Source organism: Cynocephalus volans, chromosome 4 (genome assembly GCF_027409185.1).
Source record: "Cynocephalus volans isolate mCynVol1 chromosome 4, mCynVol1.pri, whole genome shotgun sequence".
NCBI classification, from domain to species: domain Eukaryota; kingdom Metazoa; phylum Chordata; class Mammalia; order Dermoptera; family Cynocephalidae; genus Cynocephalus; species Cynocephalus volans.
Genome location: NC_084463.1, coordinates 145,338,973 through 145,356,136, shown reverse-complemented (window position 1 = coordinate 145,356,136; position 17,164 = coordinate 145,338,973). Strand labels below are relative to the sequence as shown.

Genomic DNA, 17,164 nt, shown 5'->3' with positions numbered 1-17,164 from the left:
AGTCATGGGTCTTCCAGAAGAGGAGGAAAAAGGAGACTGCATTGACAACATATTCAACAAAATAGTGGCAGAAAACTTCCCAGGTATAGGAAAAATCACAGATCTTCAGATCCAGGAAGCTCAACGATCTCCAACCATATTCATCCCAAAAAGGTCTTCTCCAAGACATGTTATAGTCAAATTGGCAAAACTCAAAGACAAAGAGAGAATCTTAAAAGCTGCAAGAGAGAAGCATCGAATCACCTATAAGGGAGCCCCAATCAGGTTAACATCAGACTTTTCATCACAAACCCTAAAAGCCAGAAAGGAATGGGATGATATATTCAAAATACTAAAAGACAGAGATTGCCAGCCAAGAATACTCTACCCTGCAAGGCTATCCTTCCGAAATGAAGGGAAAATGGTATATTTCTCAGACAAACAAAAACTGCAGGAGTTCACCACCACACGACCACCCTTACAAGAAATTCTCAAGGGAGTACTGGGTTTGGTTCCTGAAAAATAACTACCACTGCCATAAAAACCCAAGAAAAATCAAAACCCACTAGTATAATTAAAATGGCATTCATGAAGAGAAAACAAACAAACAAAAAGGCTATCTACAACCCAAGGAACCAACAAACACAGAAAACAAACAGTAAATCAGAAAGCAAGGAACAAAAGACAACTAAGACAACCAAACAATAATCAAACACAGAGAAATCATTAAGATCAGAGCAGAACTTAATGAAATTGAAACCCAAAAAACAATACAAAAGATCAATGAATCAAAAAGTTGGCTTTTTGAAAAGATAAATAAAATTGACAAACAATTAGCATGGCTAACAAAAAAACAAGAGACCACCCTTACAAGAAATCCTCAAGGGAGTACTGGGTTTGGTTCCTAAAAAATAACTACCACTGCCATAAAAACCTAAGAAAAATCAATACCCACTAGTATAATAAAAATGGCATTCATGAAGAGAAAACAAGCAAACAAAAACACTATCTACAACCTAAGGAACCAACAAACACAGAAACCAAACAGTAAATCAGAAAGCAAGGAACAAAAGACACCTAAGACAACCAAACAACCAATAAAATGCTAGGAATAAATCAACACTTTTCAATAACAACTCTTAATGTAAAAGGCTTAAATTCCCCAATCAAAAGACACAGACTGGCTGACTGGATCAAAAAAGAGGACCCAACTATATGCTGCCTACAAGAGACCCATCTCACCCATAAAGATTCACACAGACTAAGAGTGGAAGGATGGAAAAAGATTTACCATGCAAACAGAAAAGAAAAACGAGCTGGAGTAGCTATTCTTATATCTGACAAAATAGACTTTAAACTAAAAACCATAAAAAGAGACAATGAGGGACACTACTTAATGTTAAAAGGACTGATCCATCAAGAAGACATAACAATCATAAATATGTACGCACCCAATGTTGGAGCAGCCAGATTTATAAAACAAACTCTATTAGACCAAAGAAGGAAATAGACACTAATACCATATTAGCAGGGGACCTGAATACCCCACTGTCAATATTAGACAGATCATCTAGGCAAAGAATCAGTAGAGAAACACAAGATCTAAACAAGACTCTAGACCAATTGGAATTGGCAGATATCTACAGAACATTCCACCCAACAACCTCAGAATATTCATTCTTCTCATCAGCACATGGATCATTCTCCAGGATAGATCACATATTAGGTCACAAATCAAGTCTCAATAAATTCAAAAAAATTGGAATTATCCCATGTATCTTCTCAGACCACAATGGACTAAAACTAGAAATTAATAACAAATGAAACTCTGGAAACTATACAAACACATGGAAATTAAACAGCATTCTACTTAATGACATATGGGTCCAAGAAGAAATCAAGCAGGAAATCAAAAAATTTATTGAAACTAATGAAAACGATGATACATCATACCAAAACCTGTGGGATACTGCAAAAGCAGTATTGAGGGGAAAATTTATTGCATTAAACGCTCACTTCAGAAGAATGGAAAGATGGCAAGTGAACAACCTAACACTTTACCTTAAAGAACTAGAAAAACAAGAACAATCCAAACCTAAAGTTAGCAGACGGAAAGAAATCATTAAGATCAGAGCAGAACAGAATGAAATTGAAAATCAAAAAACAATTCAAAAGATCAACGAATCAAAAAGTTGGTTTTTTGAAAAGATAAATAAAATTGACAAACCACTAGCATGGCTAACAAAAAAAAGAAGAGAGAAGACTCAAATAACAAATATTAGAAATGAAAAAGGTGATATTACAACTGATTCATCTGAAATACAAGGAATCATTCGAGACTACTATAAACAACTATACGCCAACAAATTTGAAAATCTGGAGGAAATGGATAAATTTATGGACACACACAAGCTCCCAAAACTGAACCGTGAAGACGTAAAAATTTGAACAGACCAATAACAATAAAGGAGATTGAAGCTGTTATCAGAAGGCTCCCAACAAATAGGCTCCCAGGACCAGATGGATTCACAACAGAATTTTACCAAACATTCAAAGAGGAATTGACACCGATTCTTTACAAACTATTCCAAAAGATTGAAACGGATGCAAATCTCCCAAACTCATTCTATGAAGCAAACATCATCCTGATACCAAAACCAGGTAAAGATATAACCAAAAAAGAAAATTACAGGCCGATATCCTTGATGAATATAGATGCAAAAATCCTCACTAAAATACTAGCAAACAGAATACAGCAACACATACGAAAAATTATTCATCACGATCAAGTGGGATTCATCCCAGGGATGCAAGATTGGTTCAACATACGCAAGTCAATAAATGTGATACACCATATTAATAAACTCAAACACAAGGACCATATGATCATCTCTATAGATGCTGAAAAAGCATTTGATAAAGTTCAGCACTCATTCATGACAAAGACCCTTTATAAGTTAGGTATAGAGGGAAAGTATCTCAACATAATTAAAGCCATATATGCCAAACCCACTGCCAATATCATCCTGAATGGGCAAAAGCTGAAAGCTTTTCCTTTAAGAACAGGAACTAGACAAGGATGCCCACTCTCACCACTCCTATTCAACATAGTGTTGGAAGTACTAGCCAGAGCAATCAGAGAAGAGAAGGCAATAAAGGGCGTCCAGATTGGAAAAGATGAAGTCAAACTGTCCCTGTTTGCAGATGACATGATCCTATATATCGAACAGCCTAATACCTCTACAAAAAAACTGCTGGAATTGATAAATGATTTCAGCACAGTAGCAGGATACAAAATCAACACACAAAAATCAGTAGCATTTCTTTTCTCCAATAGTGAACATGCAGAAGGAGAAATCAAGAAAGCCTGCCCATTTACAATAGCCACCAAAAAAATAAAATACTTAGGAATTGAGTTAACCGAGGAGGTGAAAAATCTCTATAATGAGAACTACAAACCACTGCTGAGAGAAATTCGAGAGGATACAAGAAGATGGAAAGATATCCCATGCTCTTGGATTAGAAGAATCAACATAGTGAAAATGTCCATACTACCCAAAGTGATATACAAATTCAATGCAATTCCCATCAAAATTCCAAAGACATTTTTCTCAGAAATGGAAAAAACCATTCAGACATTTATATGGAACAATAAAAGACCACGCATAGCCAAAGCAATGCTGAGCAAAAAAAATAAAGCTGGAGGCATAACACTACCTGACTTTAAGCTATACTACAAAGCTATAATAACCAAAACAGTATGGTACTGGCATAAAAACAGACACACTGACTAATGGAATAGAATAGAGAATCCAGAAATCAACCCACACACTTACTGCCATCTGATCTTTGACAAAGGCACCAAGCCTATTCACTGGGGAAGGGACTGCCTCTTCAGCAATTGGTGCTGGGATAACTGGATATCCATATGCAGGAGAATGAAACTAGATCCATACCTCTCACCGTATACTAAAATCAACTCAAAATGGATTAAGGATTTAAATATACACCCTGAAACAATAAAACTTCTTAAAGAAAACATAGGAGAAACACTTCAGGAAATAGGACTGGACACAGACTTCATGAATACGACCCCAAAAGCACGGGCAACCAAAGGAAAAATAAACAAATGGGATTATATCAAACTAAAAAGCTTCTGCACAGCAAAAGAAACAATTAACAGAGTTAAAAGACAACCAACAGAGTGGGAGAAAATATTTGCAAAATATACATCTGACAAAGGATTAATATCCAGAATATATAAGGAACTCAAACAACTTTACAAGAAGAAAACAAGCAACCCAATTAAAAAATGGCCAAAAGAGCTAAGTAGGCATTTCTCTAAGGAAGATATCCAAATGGCCAACAGACATATGAAAAAATGCTCAACATCACTCAGCATCCGGGAAATGCAAATCAAAACCACACTGAGATACCATCTAACCCCAGTTAGGATGGCTAAATACCAAAAGACTCTGAACGATAAATGCTGGCGAGTTTGTGGAGAAAAAGGAACTCCCATACATTGTTGGTATGACTGCAAAGTGGTGCAGCCTCTATGGAAGATGGTATGGTGGTTCCTCAAACAATTGCAGATAGATCTACCATAGGACCCAGCTATCCCACTGCTGGGAATATACCCAGAGGAATGGAAATCATCAAGTCGAAGGTATACCTGTTCCCCAATGTTCATCGCAGCACTATTTACAATCGCCAAGAGTTGGAACCAGCCCAGATGTCCATCACCGGATGAGTCGATACGGAAAATGTGGTACATCTACACAATGGAATACTACTCAGGTATAAAAACGAATGAAATACTGCCATTTGCAACGACATGGATGGACCTTGAGAGAATTATATTAAGTGAAACAAGTCAGGCACAGAAAGTGAAATACCACATGTTCTCACTTATTGGTGGGAGCTAAAAATAAATAAATAAATTCACACTCACAAAAAAAAAAACCGGGGGGTGGGGGGAAGTATACATAACAACTACAATTCCTTGAAGTTGATACGACAAGCAAACAGAAAGGACATTGTTGGGTGAGACGGGGGAGAGGGAGGAGGGAGGGATGTTTCGGTATTGGGCCACAATAATCAACCACATTGTATATCGACAAAATAAAATTAAAAAAAAATATGTATATATATATGTATTTACACAGACACATATCTATGTATATGTGTATATATATATCTTTCAAAGACCAAATAGTCCTTAAATTTGGTAGAAACTCAACTTCATAAAATAAATGCACATTAAATCTACCCTGAGACTATTTGTCACTTAACAGAGTGAAAAAAATCTAAAAGTTTTACCTATTCTGTTGGCAAGATTGTGGGGAAACACTATCTTACACTGCTGGTGGCAGCATAAAATGGCACAACTCTTATGAAGGGCAATTTGGCAATATCTATCAATACTTCAAATGCATATGCCCTTGACCCACCAATTCCAGTTTGTAAAATTTATCTTTACAGATACACTTGCAAAGGAACAAAATTGCAGGGTATACATTGCAGCATTTTTACCAACAGCAAAAGGCTAAAAACAATTCATTGTCTACCAATATGGGATTGGTTAAATAAATTATTTAAATACTATCTAGATAAAAACAAATTTAAAATAAAAATGAGGAAGCTCTCTACTGATACAGAAATTACTCCAAAATATATTAAATGAAAAAGTGTGCACTCCCTTAGATACATAACAAAATAAACTCTGAAAGAATACACAGGAAACCAGTAATCGTGGTTATTCATGGGGCTGAGAATGGATGGGAATTGGGCAGATAGGGGGAATGAAGTGGGAGGAGACTTTTCACCATAAACCTCTATATATTTTAAATTTTTTTGAATCAGTTTTCATATTACCAATTCAAAAATTTAAACCAGAATTGCTTTTCATTAAAATATTTACATGATACATCCATACAATGGAATTATTCAGTGACAAAAAGAAATGAGCTATCAAGCCACTAAAAGAGGTGGAGGAATTTTACATGCCTGTTGCTAAGTGAAAGAAGCCATATGAAAAGGCTTCACACTATCTGACTCCAACTACATGATATTGTGGAAAAGGCAAAACTTAGAGACAGTAAGACCAAGGGTTGTCAAGAGTGGGGGGTGAGGAGGTGGGAGAAGGATGAATAAGTGGAGCACAGAGGAATTTTATGGCAGTGAAACTATTCTATATGATACTGTAATGGTCAATATATGACATTGTGCATTTGGCAAAACCCATAGAATTATACAACACAAAGAGTGAACCCTAATGTAAACTATGAACTTTAATCATGTTTCAATATCGGCTTACCAACTGTAACAAATTTACCACACTAATGCAAGATGTTAATAATAGCTGAAACTGTCAGTGGAGAAGAAAGAGGGTATATGGGAACTCTCTGTACTATCTTCTCAATTTTCGTGAACGTAAAACTTCTCTAAAAAAATAAATCTATTAATTAAAAAAAGAGCAGATATGTCTGTGCATATATACACAAGTACATGTGTGTGCGCTTGCCTTTTTTCGTCCAGTAAATGCCTTACATACTGAAAAGCCTTACATACAATAAAGCACTACAGTTACAGCCTTAGCTCAAGAGCTAAGAGCTCAAGTTTTGAAACGGGCAAATCAGGTTCTGATCCTAACGCTACCATTTTCTAGCAGTGTAGCCTTATTTATGCAAGTTACCTCTTCAGCCTTAGTTTCTCCATCTGCAAAATGGAAGAAAACACAGTAATTCCTCCTAGGGCTGGAGAAAACTCCAATAAAGAATAATGTATGTCAAATGCTTCGCACAGTGCCTGATGTAAAGGAAAAGCTCAAAATGTTAGCTGCCGCTATAATAGTAAAGAGTATTCACGGAATGACTGATTTGGCACTTCAGGTTCCAAGGTTACTTACTCCATTACCAGCATATCAATAATACCTCAACAGACCCCAAATTCTCAACTCCAACCTGTCCCACTTTGAGCTAACACAATCCACGTTGCCTGAGTTCCAGCATTCTTTACTTTCTGTACTTCAAACATTCTTTACTCCCCAGATGCTGTTTTTCCTCCTGGCTGGACCTTACACGCCCAGGCCCTGGAACCCCCGCCTCTCGGCCACTCCCAATCCCACTCAGACCCCGCCCCCGCCTTTTCCCCAGACCCTGGCCTAATTCGTCTTCACTTCTTTCCTTCCCCTCAATTGAAGGAAGCTCCTACCCAGATACTCGTAGTCCGATAGGGCTAGACGCTCTGGACTCAGCATCCTTTGACCAGGGCAGCTTCAAAGCTGTAGCTCTCCAGCTTCCGGAACCCAGGTCGCGGGCTCTCTCCGTTGCCATGGTACCCATGCGGCCGGAGGAAAGGTGGGAGGCGCAGGGGGTGTCACGTAAACAGTCTCCGTATCGCAACGCCGAGCTGATCACACAAGTTCCGGGAGCAGTCGCTTCGCAGCGGTCAAAGTTTATTTGGAGTCCCATATTTGAGGACTTCATTTTAGAGGAATTTGAAGGGGAGAATTCTTTTGAATCCATCATATTTAACGTTGTGGAAGAATTACTGTGAGCCGTCCATGTCCGCAATTTCTGAGTTTCATAACTACTCTTGCTCTTACAATCACAGCTGTTATCCTAACTCACAATAATAGCTCCCACCCATGAACTCTCATAAACACATAGTATCCCATTACCTGTTATCTTTTTAGCATTTACTATGCTTAATTGCTACAAAGTGCTTTCACGTGCGTATATTTTGGCTGCTTCTTGAGGTCAGGGACATGGCTTTTCTGCCTACGACAAGGCTGGACACACAAAAGGTGCTCATTAAGTCTTCTGTGAGTTAATTGTCAGTTCCTCTCGAATCCCTCTTTATCTTTTCTTTTTTCCTCTTTATCGTTAGTCCCTCCTTCTACTCCCATCCTTTACTATTTGGCACCCTTCCCAAGAGTCTCCGTTTTCCTACCAAGACACTTCACATCTTGAGGGTAGGGTTGCAGAAACGAGGACACTTCTTAGATTTTTTTTCCTTGGTATTCCCTATCGCTCATTTCTCCTTTAAGAGGAGAGGGTATGTATTCATTGGTTTACAAGTTCCCAAGATATTTCTTTTTGCTCCTCTCCATTCCCAGCAAAAGTTTAGAGGACTGCTATAGCACTTGTCATGGTTCAAACCTAGCAGAAAAAGCCACTCTGTCCTCACTTTTCTAGTTAGTGCCCTTCCCTCTCCAACAAGGTGAGGTTTTGTGAAAAAGAAAACAAAAATCATGCTATCAAAGGAATGACTGGGAAACCAGTGGACCACCTACACTTAGGAGGGAAAGGAAAGAGGAGGCTCTTGTGTTCAGAGTGGCCTATTCTTAGCCTCCTCCAGCAAGGAGCCTCAAACCTCCTAATTCTCCCTTTCCCTTAAAATTGTATATGTGTGTCAATTCTAGGCTCCTGTGAGTCACTCTGAGTTTGGATGTGGTAAGGATAAAGGGACAGAGCCAAACTAGGAGCAGTGTTTAGTATCTTGAGGTAATGAGTTTACTAATGTGGTATTTGATGTGAAGTCCTGCAAATTTGATTTTAAAAATTTGCCTTCTTCCTCCCCCTGCACCCCCCCATCCAGCTTGAGGATATAGAAGTTTCATAAGTTTTATACCTGTGGCTTATTAGTATATTATTAATATAGTAATTTATTAATATATTAGTTTCATAAGTTTTATACCTGTGCCTTATTACTATATAACATATTACTATTAATATATTAATAATATAGTAGTAGGATAGTAATTATTAAAGATGATAATTTTACTTTATTCCCAAGGAAACTGATTTGCAGATAATTTTACTTGTCCTCATAAAAACCTTCTCAGGCACTTCTCTCTTTTCTAAGAAGGGAAGCTGAGGCACATGTCACAAAAGTGACTTGTCTAGAATCATCCATCCAGTCAGTGGGAGAGCTGGAATTGTATCACAGCTATCCCAACATCCAGGATAGTGGTCTGACCACTTAACCATGCAGCCTCTTTTTTTAGGAATTGTTGGCTTGGTTTTTATTTACTTATTTTAACTTTTACTCAACCCTGTTAGCAACTGGAAGCTCCCAGATAAAAGAAGAGAATTTTTGAATCCAGGCTGAACATTTCACATCCTTTTATTTGTGGAGCATTCTTCTGGGACTTGTAGGGTGCTGCTGCTGGGGTCTGTGTGGTGGAGCTGGGAACCCGCCCCAAGAATATAGCTTTGTTTGGGCATTAACTCATTTGTGGTTATAATAATGATAAGTTTCAGCACCAGTGGCGCCCGACTGTTAATGACTCAAAGAAAGCTAAATAAGAACAAGATGTCATCTCTGGAGCAATTTGTAGGTTTTTTCCTACAACTCCATCCCTTCCATAAAAATCCTAAGGACCCTTGTATTTACAGTCTTCCACTCTGAACGTCCTGAACAGTCTATTGAGGAGGAGGACTTAGAAAAGAGTAGGAGGTTGCTAAGGCTTCAAAAAAATTGGGGGTTTCACAGAAATAACAGGTGGTCTTACTGGTAGTGGAATTACTGATTGTTACCATTTTTCTTCATTATACTTTTCTATATTCTTAAATTTTTCTATAATGAGCATGTGTTGTAACCTGAAAACAATATACAAGTGGCATGAAAATCCTTAAAATATTTTTTTTTTTTTGTCTTTTTCGTGACCAGCACTCAGCCAGTGAGCGCACTGGTCATTCCTATATGGGATCCGAACCCGCGGCGGGAGAGTCGCCGCGCTCCCAGCGCAGCACTCTACCAAGTGCGCCACGGGCTCGGCCCCTTAAAATATTTTTTAAGCAGACATTATAACCTTCCAAATAATGTTTGTTTTCCCCAAGAAGAAGCCACTACTTTTAGATTTCCCTTCTCTCACAGATTTTATGATAACAGATTTTGGCAACACACTGGTTGTGAAGGAAATTTTTCAGTAAAACATACACATCAGCCTGAAGAAGAGTAGAAATATGCAAGAGTTGTTGAAATTAAGTGTATTTTTGTGACCCTGTTGAATGTTAAGGAAAGAAAAAAATGTCAACCTGTAATTTAGTGGACCTCTCAGGTTCTTAAATTATCAAAACATATTTCTAAAAAATTTACCTAAGTAAATAATCACTTAGGTAAGCCAATAAATCAGAAGACAATCCCACAATCTTGAAAACAGGCAAGTGATATGAAATTGATCAAAAATAGAGCATGAAATGTTAAAGGCAGTACTACAGGATAAGGAACGGAAACATCCAACTCAGAACAATGGGGAAAAGGCCCACAAGAGAGAGGATATGTTGAGACACCAATTTACTAGATTATAATTTCTGATTTTATAAAGAGAAAATTAATAGACATCTCTGGCTCAACAGAGGACCTATAAAGAGATTGATACGGAAGAAAATCCTCCCTGGAATCGAAGGCTACAGAAAAGCAAACATGAATGTACTAAATAGTTTTTAACCTCAAAGAAACAATAAGGAAAGGATAAATGGAGGCTGAATTATTGCTGCAAAACAGGTTCAAGAAACTAGGACAAGCTTTTATCAACTCATCAAGCAGAAAAGATGCTAAAGGCGAAATAGCTACTAAGAAATGCAGATCATGAAATTCATGCTGAGCTTCTAGGCTCTTCTTAAAAGACCTGTCTTCCATAAGAGCAAAGCAGAAACTAAGTAGGATGCCACCGTCTGAGTTTGACATGTTTAAAGAAAAAATGCTATTTTCAGAAAAGTCATTTTGGACTGCCACAAGTTAACAGAGCTTTGGGGGAATTTGCAAAGAAAAATGTTCACAAATTCTTGGGCAGTTAAGAATAACTAATGCGTTATAAGAAAGTGATTAACAGTAAAGCATGGTGTTGCTAACGCCAAGGACAGGGGTTCAGATCCCCATACCCAGCCAGCCACCAAAAAAAAAAAAAAAGAAAGAAAAAGTGGTTAAGAGGATATTGAACTGGAGCTTAAAGGCAATTACAGACTCGTAACTTCTTGCTATTTTATATTTTCAAATGCTGCAAAAAGAGTTGGGAATTACACTTTCATGTAGTTTGAGAAAGGGGAAGATTTTCTGATTCTTCTTGAGAGCCCACAAAAATTAGTTGTGCCTTCCTCTGTCGTAGAATATCCACTTTTACAGGCATTTATAAATCTTTTTTTTTTTTTTTTAATTTTTCAGAGTCTCCTGCTAGATTGTGAGTTCCTTGAGGGCAGAGAGAGTCTTCATGTATCTTTAAACATATAGGACCATGCACAGGGCCTGGAAGAATACAATAGATGCCTGTTAAATGAATTTGTTCCCCTTTAGATTAAAAATCTAGAAAAGAGAGGCCATTCAATCCATGGGATTTATGGTTGGCTCATAGCAACCAATTCATAAACCAATTCATTAAACAAAAAGTCCAGAAAAATGCAAGGCATCATTGAGAAGGGCACTGAAAATCAATCAGAAAACATTGGCATATCCTTCCTACACCTAATACTGTGTGTGACAGACCACCATATCTTAAGAACTGCCCAGAAAAAAACCCAACAACAACAACAAAAACAACTAACTTAACAAAAGGCTTACAGACAATGCTGCATGTAGACAAGTTAAGAGAATTAGTTCAGGAGGATGAGAGGAAAGATAATAGAAATTGATAAACTTAGAACATAAACTGGGAGTTCCCAAATTTCAGAATCTTAGAGCAAAAAGCTAAAGTCTCTGTGTCTATTTTTTCTCCCCCAAGCCATCCTCTACATTCTCACCAGAGTTTATTGTTCTAAAATTTAAATTTAAACACGTTACTTCCTTACTTAAAGTGTTGCTGACTCACCATTACTAGGATGAAGCAAAACTCCTTAACATGCAGACGTATAAATCCCTTCACAGGTTGATCTCAACCTACTTTTCCATCCATCTTGCCACTCATTCTTCCCTACATACTTAATACACCATACATTCTTACTCAATATTCCCAAACATATTGAGCTGTCTCAAACCCCTTGCTTTGGCATAAGCTCTCTAACTAAACTAGAATGTATCTCTCTCATATTTTCTTCCTGGTAAACTACATATCCTATAAGACCTAGGCCAATGTCACCACCTCCATGAAAACTTATCCAATCTCCAAAGGAGTCAGTTACTACTCTATATGTATCTATATTTTAGTATTTATATAGTCTATATTTATTTCTTTACCTGGATATCTCTCCTCCAGGACCGTGAATTGTTCACGGCTGGGGAACATGTTTTATTTGCTGTTAGAAAACTCCCACAACCTACAAAGACAGAATAAATATTTGTTGAAAGTCAAGATGAATGATTTGAACTTGAAATTGGTAAATGTAAAACAAATTTTTTAAAACACTATTGGCTGTAGTAATCTTAAGAAACTTATAAAACAGGATGAATATCCACACAGCTTCAAAATGGGTTTAGATAAGTCCATGCATGACAGGCCCATATAGTCCTTAAGGGAAACTAGAATCTAGTGTATGGTCCTATTAGGGGGACATTGGAGGGCAATTCTGCTTTCCAAGACATACCCATTAGAGGAGAGGCATCATCAGAGGCATAAACCTAGATTAGACAGAATTTAGACTCTGTTCTGACATTGCAATTCTTTTGATCTTTTGGGAATATTTTCTTAAGGATGTTTAAATTTACTTATTAGCTTTCCATAGAATAAAATTTTAGATATCAATTAAAAAACAAAAAACAAAAAAACCCCAGATGTTAACCCAATACCTAGCCCATATCTCTCCCTGGAAAAGCATAATTCGGATTGTCTAGAGTCAGAAGTATAAAAAGAATAGAAAAATGAATTTTAAAAATAAGAATAGTACAATCCCTCCCTTGTACTTTGTAGGGACTTAGTAAATGTTAATTGAATAAACATATAAAACATATAAAGGTCATTTAATTCAGAATCAATTTTCAGCAATAATTCATTATTATGAGCTCCCCTTCCACTTTCTCTAATCACCCTAAGTTCTTTTAGCTGCACAAGACTGTTGATCATTGTCCAAACATTATGCCTTTGCTTATGCCATTCCTTCCATCTGGAAGGCTCCCCCCGCATTTTCTCCTCTCTTTACGTAGTGATATTTTCCTCACTTTTAATGCCCAGTTACCCCAAACTTACGGGTCCTCTCTTTTCTGTTCCACAGCCCTTTACACATATTCTATTGCACTATCGTTGCTTTTCAAGTCCTCCCCTCCACTAGATTCTGAGCTTCTTAAAATTAGGGACCCTATCTTACTCATGTTTATATTTCCCCAGCCCTAGCAGACTCTCTGGTTTCCATTATTTAACAAAAATTCACTGAGCCATATGTGTCAGGCACATAAGGTACTGAAGAATGAAACAAGATATCTACTCCATTGGAGCCGATTATCTACTGGTGGTATCTAAACATGAAACGGCAAACAAGATTTTTGCAAAGAATGTGAGTGAGAATAAGGCAACTTTAGGGTGGTAAGGCGAGGCTTCTCTGAGGTCATGACACTTAACTGTGACCAGCCATAGGAAGGGTGGAAGGAAACAGCATTTTAAGTAGAAGAGACAGCACATGCAAAAGTTGAAAAACAGAAATAATAGCATGTTGCAGAGCTGAAAGAAAGCCAGTGTGGCTAGAACAAAATGAATGAGGGGAAAAGTAGTCGAAGTAGGCAGAGGTCAGATTACGAAGGACCTTGAAGCCCATGTGAGAAGTAAGGATTTTATCCTAAGCGCAATAGGAAGCCATTGGAAGGTTTTAAGACCAGTTATGACATGATCTGATTTATGATTTTTAAGAAGTCACTCTGGTTGCTGTGTAGAGAACAAATGATAAAGGGGCAAGTATGGAAACAGAGAGACCATTTACATAGATGGCTTGATTCATGTTTGTTATTTATTTATTTTTTTTAAAGATGACTGGTAATGGGATCTTAACCCTTGACTTGGTGTTGTCAACACCACGTTCTCCCAAGTGAGCTAACTGGCCATCCCTATATAGGGATCCGAACCCGTGGCCTTGGTGTTATCAGCACCACACTCTCCCAAGTGAGTCATGGGCTGGCCCCTCATGTTTGTTATTAAATGGGTATTTATTCATTGATCTATTTGTGTATCTATCATTCTAATCTATCTTTGCTGCTAAAATAAGCAAGATGAACTGAGCTATTTACTGTAAATGTTCTATTTCTATGTGCCAGGTATGGGAAAATCAAGCTTTCAGGAGGTAAAAATGTGCTAGAAAGCCCCACCTTTCGGGGTATGCCCCAAGTTAGGCCAGAGAACTGAATCAGTCACATGCCCCAGATCCTGCCTCTATTATCACTGCTGAGCTGGAGCATGAAAAATGTTGGCACTAGAAATGGTGGTGAGGAGGGTATGCAATTAAAGAAAGCACAGAAATGCAAATCAGACTATCCCTGAGGCTGTCATTGTTTCCAGTCTCCCGAAGTAGCCCCCTTAACCTAGATGAAAGAGTACCCACTGCTTAAAGTTAGTGATACTTTTCCATAAATCCTATGGATTCTTTCCTGGCTCAGGCCTTTGCATGTACTGTTCCTTCTGCCCTAAAGGCCCTCCCCATCCACTATTAGCCTGATGACTTTTACTCAGCTTAAGTGTCAATGCCTCTCTCCTTTAACACCCAAATCTAAATCAAGTCTGTCCTTTCATAGAACCCTGTACTTTTCCTTCAATGCCTCTATCATTTGTAACTCTAAATTTATTTGAGGATCATTCTTTTAATGCTTCTGCATATTTGCAGTTCCCCCCAACCATCAGACTGTAAATTCCAGGGACCAAATATATCTATTCACTACTGCCTCCACAGTGCCTGGCACATACCTTAATAAATAGTTACTGAGTGGAGGAATACTGAAACTTGGCCTCCCCGAGACAGATAAGTGTAGGACTCCCTGAGCTCCTTTAGCTGTGCTTTATCTTGTTTTCCCTTCTAAAGTTTTAAGAACTCTTTTCCTCCATTCAAACTGCCTTCAACAAGAAAGTGAAGGAAGAGGTGATGGAGCATTTCTTTGCAGACTCATGTTCTTTTAAAATAGGGTTTCTCAGCCTCGGCACTATTAACATTTTGGGCTGAATAATTCTTTGCTGTGGGGTGATATCTTACTCATTGCAGGATGTTAAGCAGCATCCTTGGCTTCTACCCTAAATTAAGATGCCAGCAGCATCCACTCCCCAGAATGTCTCCAGGTATTGTCCAATGCCTACAAAATCACCCCTGGTTGAGAACCACTGTTTTAAAGTATGAAACTTCAGGGCTTTTTCTCTTTTAGAAGAATTACATTTAGAAATTCAGGTTGTTAAATGATGCCTCATTTATAAGAGAATTCTACCAATTCAGTTGGATCAAAATAATGCCCATTTCTGTTTTGTTTCCGTTGCACTCACTGTGTTTCCTTTGAAAAGGCCATTAGTGATGGTCTAATTCAGGGCAATATTCTGATCTTGGAAATATAGCTCCCTGGACTATCTTAGAAGGATGAGGAAAGGGGTGGTGTTTCTGAGGAAACCAACGCCTCTGAGACCCCTCTGGAATTGGCAGTCCCCTACAACTTTTCTAGGGGCATGTCCCAGAGGACAATAAAAGGGAGACAAACAGCCCATTCTGGCATGCTTTTCAGGATCTCTCACTCCAAACAAGAAAGTCTGAGAGGCCTGGTAAAAATAAATATGGCTTAGTACTCCTGGCACAAGAGCAGTTTCTGACAGCCAAGACTTAACTCACCCTAGGGGGTGACCCAGGCAGGGACTATGCACGAAGTTAGTTTCTGCCCATTGATATTCCCAGTGACTCACAGCAGCCAGGGATGGCTCTGTGCACCAGAACTGTACTGAACCATGGAGGAGGACTTGGGATGCACATAGAAAACACAGTCTCTTGAGCCTGAGTCAGACAGGGACAGCCAGCCTCCCCCGTCCGCTCCAATCCCAGAAAAACAACACAAATCATGCCTCTGGAAAGGAACCTGCCCTTTGCATACAGAGTGGAAACTGTTTATAAATTCTTAATCCCTTGACATTGAAAGTATGGGGACCGCCTGTCCTGGATTTTTTGGGACAAATGCATTCATTATACCACATGTCCCTAGTTTTCATCTGGAAAAAAATATGGTCTCGAGAGTCACAAGGTCTTTCTCAACAGGTTTAAAAGCAAACCTTCATAAGCAACATATATTGAAACCATGATACCAACCAAGACTGCATTAGAAGCATTGGGGTGAGGGTGGGTTGAGAAATCAGCCTCTACTTTTCACATTTTTCTCCTTGGATTTTAAGCTGAAGTGTAGGCCAGAAAGGTCGTCTTTCCTAGCCCTAAGATCATGTAAACCTGACCTGACTCTACTGCCGCCTTCTGTCAGCAAGAAGAACTACACACCCAGAAAATGCCTCAGTCTCAGTTACCATGGTGATGCTAGTTCAACCACATTGCATCTGGGTAAAAATTTCAGGCCAAACAGTGTAGAGAAGTACTGACTCAGAAGGAGTTAACACTTCACGTTTTTTTTTGTTGTTGTTGCTGTTGCAAAGTACGGTTAATGTTAGCTTCGGCCAAAGTTGGTAATTTGAAGTGAAAGCCTTGAAAAATTGAAAACGTGCAAGGATGAAATGTCAAACTATCCATTTGGAGCAATCTCCTAATATCCACTTTGCGCTATACCAGATTACTTTCCCCTCAGCTAACACGGGGCATTTGAGTCTTCCTGACTGTTTGCCGGTGAGAGGAGAGTGATTTAATGAAATACGCAGAGGATCCAAAGCCAGGAAATGTTGGCATATCAGCTTGGAGGGAAAAGTGATACCCTGAGTCCAAGGAAGGTGCGACTTGGTTAAAAGTAACAAAACAAGACTCGACCTAGAAAAATGGAAGGTGGCGAAATTAACCCATATTAATAGCATTGGGGAGAAGGATAGGCCATAAAGCTAAAACTAGGGAAGAGTTTATTATTTTATGTAGTAATCCAAAAGTTAAACATTGCTGGAAGGCCCTACAGATGAAGCTGGGAGGGGGGCTGGGGTCTTCGGGGGAGGACCACTGCCAGTAAGGACTTACTTCCCTACCCCCTTCCTTCCTTCCTTGCCGGGATCAGAAGTCAAAAAAGGTGAAGAGGCTAACAACGCTGATTTACAAAGACAACGAGGAGGAACTGCATCTGTCTGGGCCAAATCAGGACGTCTGAGCTGGGGCGA

At 38.6% G+C, this 17,164-nt stretch overlaps 2 protein-coding genes across 3 annotated transcripts in view; one reads left to right on the top strand and one right to left on the bottom strand.

The window, feature by feature from the left end:
• CSTPP1 (centriolar satellite-associated tubulin polyglutamylase complex regulator 1) overlaps nt 1–7,320 on the bottom strand; it is a 214,307-nt gene extending 206,987 nt beyond the window's left edge. For both annotated transcript variants that reach the window (XM_063092512.1, XM_063092511.1), the window contains exon 1: nt 7,195–7,320. In XM_063092512.1, coding sequence (XP_062948582.1) covers nt 7,195–7,240 — 46 coding nt within the window. In that variant the 5' untranslated portion in view covers nt 7,241–7,320. The remainder of the gene's footprint in view (nt 1–7,194) is intronic.
• LRP4 (LDL receptor related protein 4) overlaps nt 7,315–17,164 on the top strand; it is a 61,549-nt gene continuing 51,699 nt past the window's right edge. The window contains exon 1 of the mRNA XM_063094992.1: nt 7,315–7,535. Coding sequence (XP_062951062.1) covers nt 7,315–7,535 — 221 coding nt within the window. The remainder of the gene's footprint in view (nt 7,536–17,164) is intronic.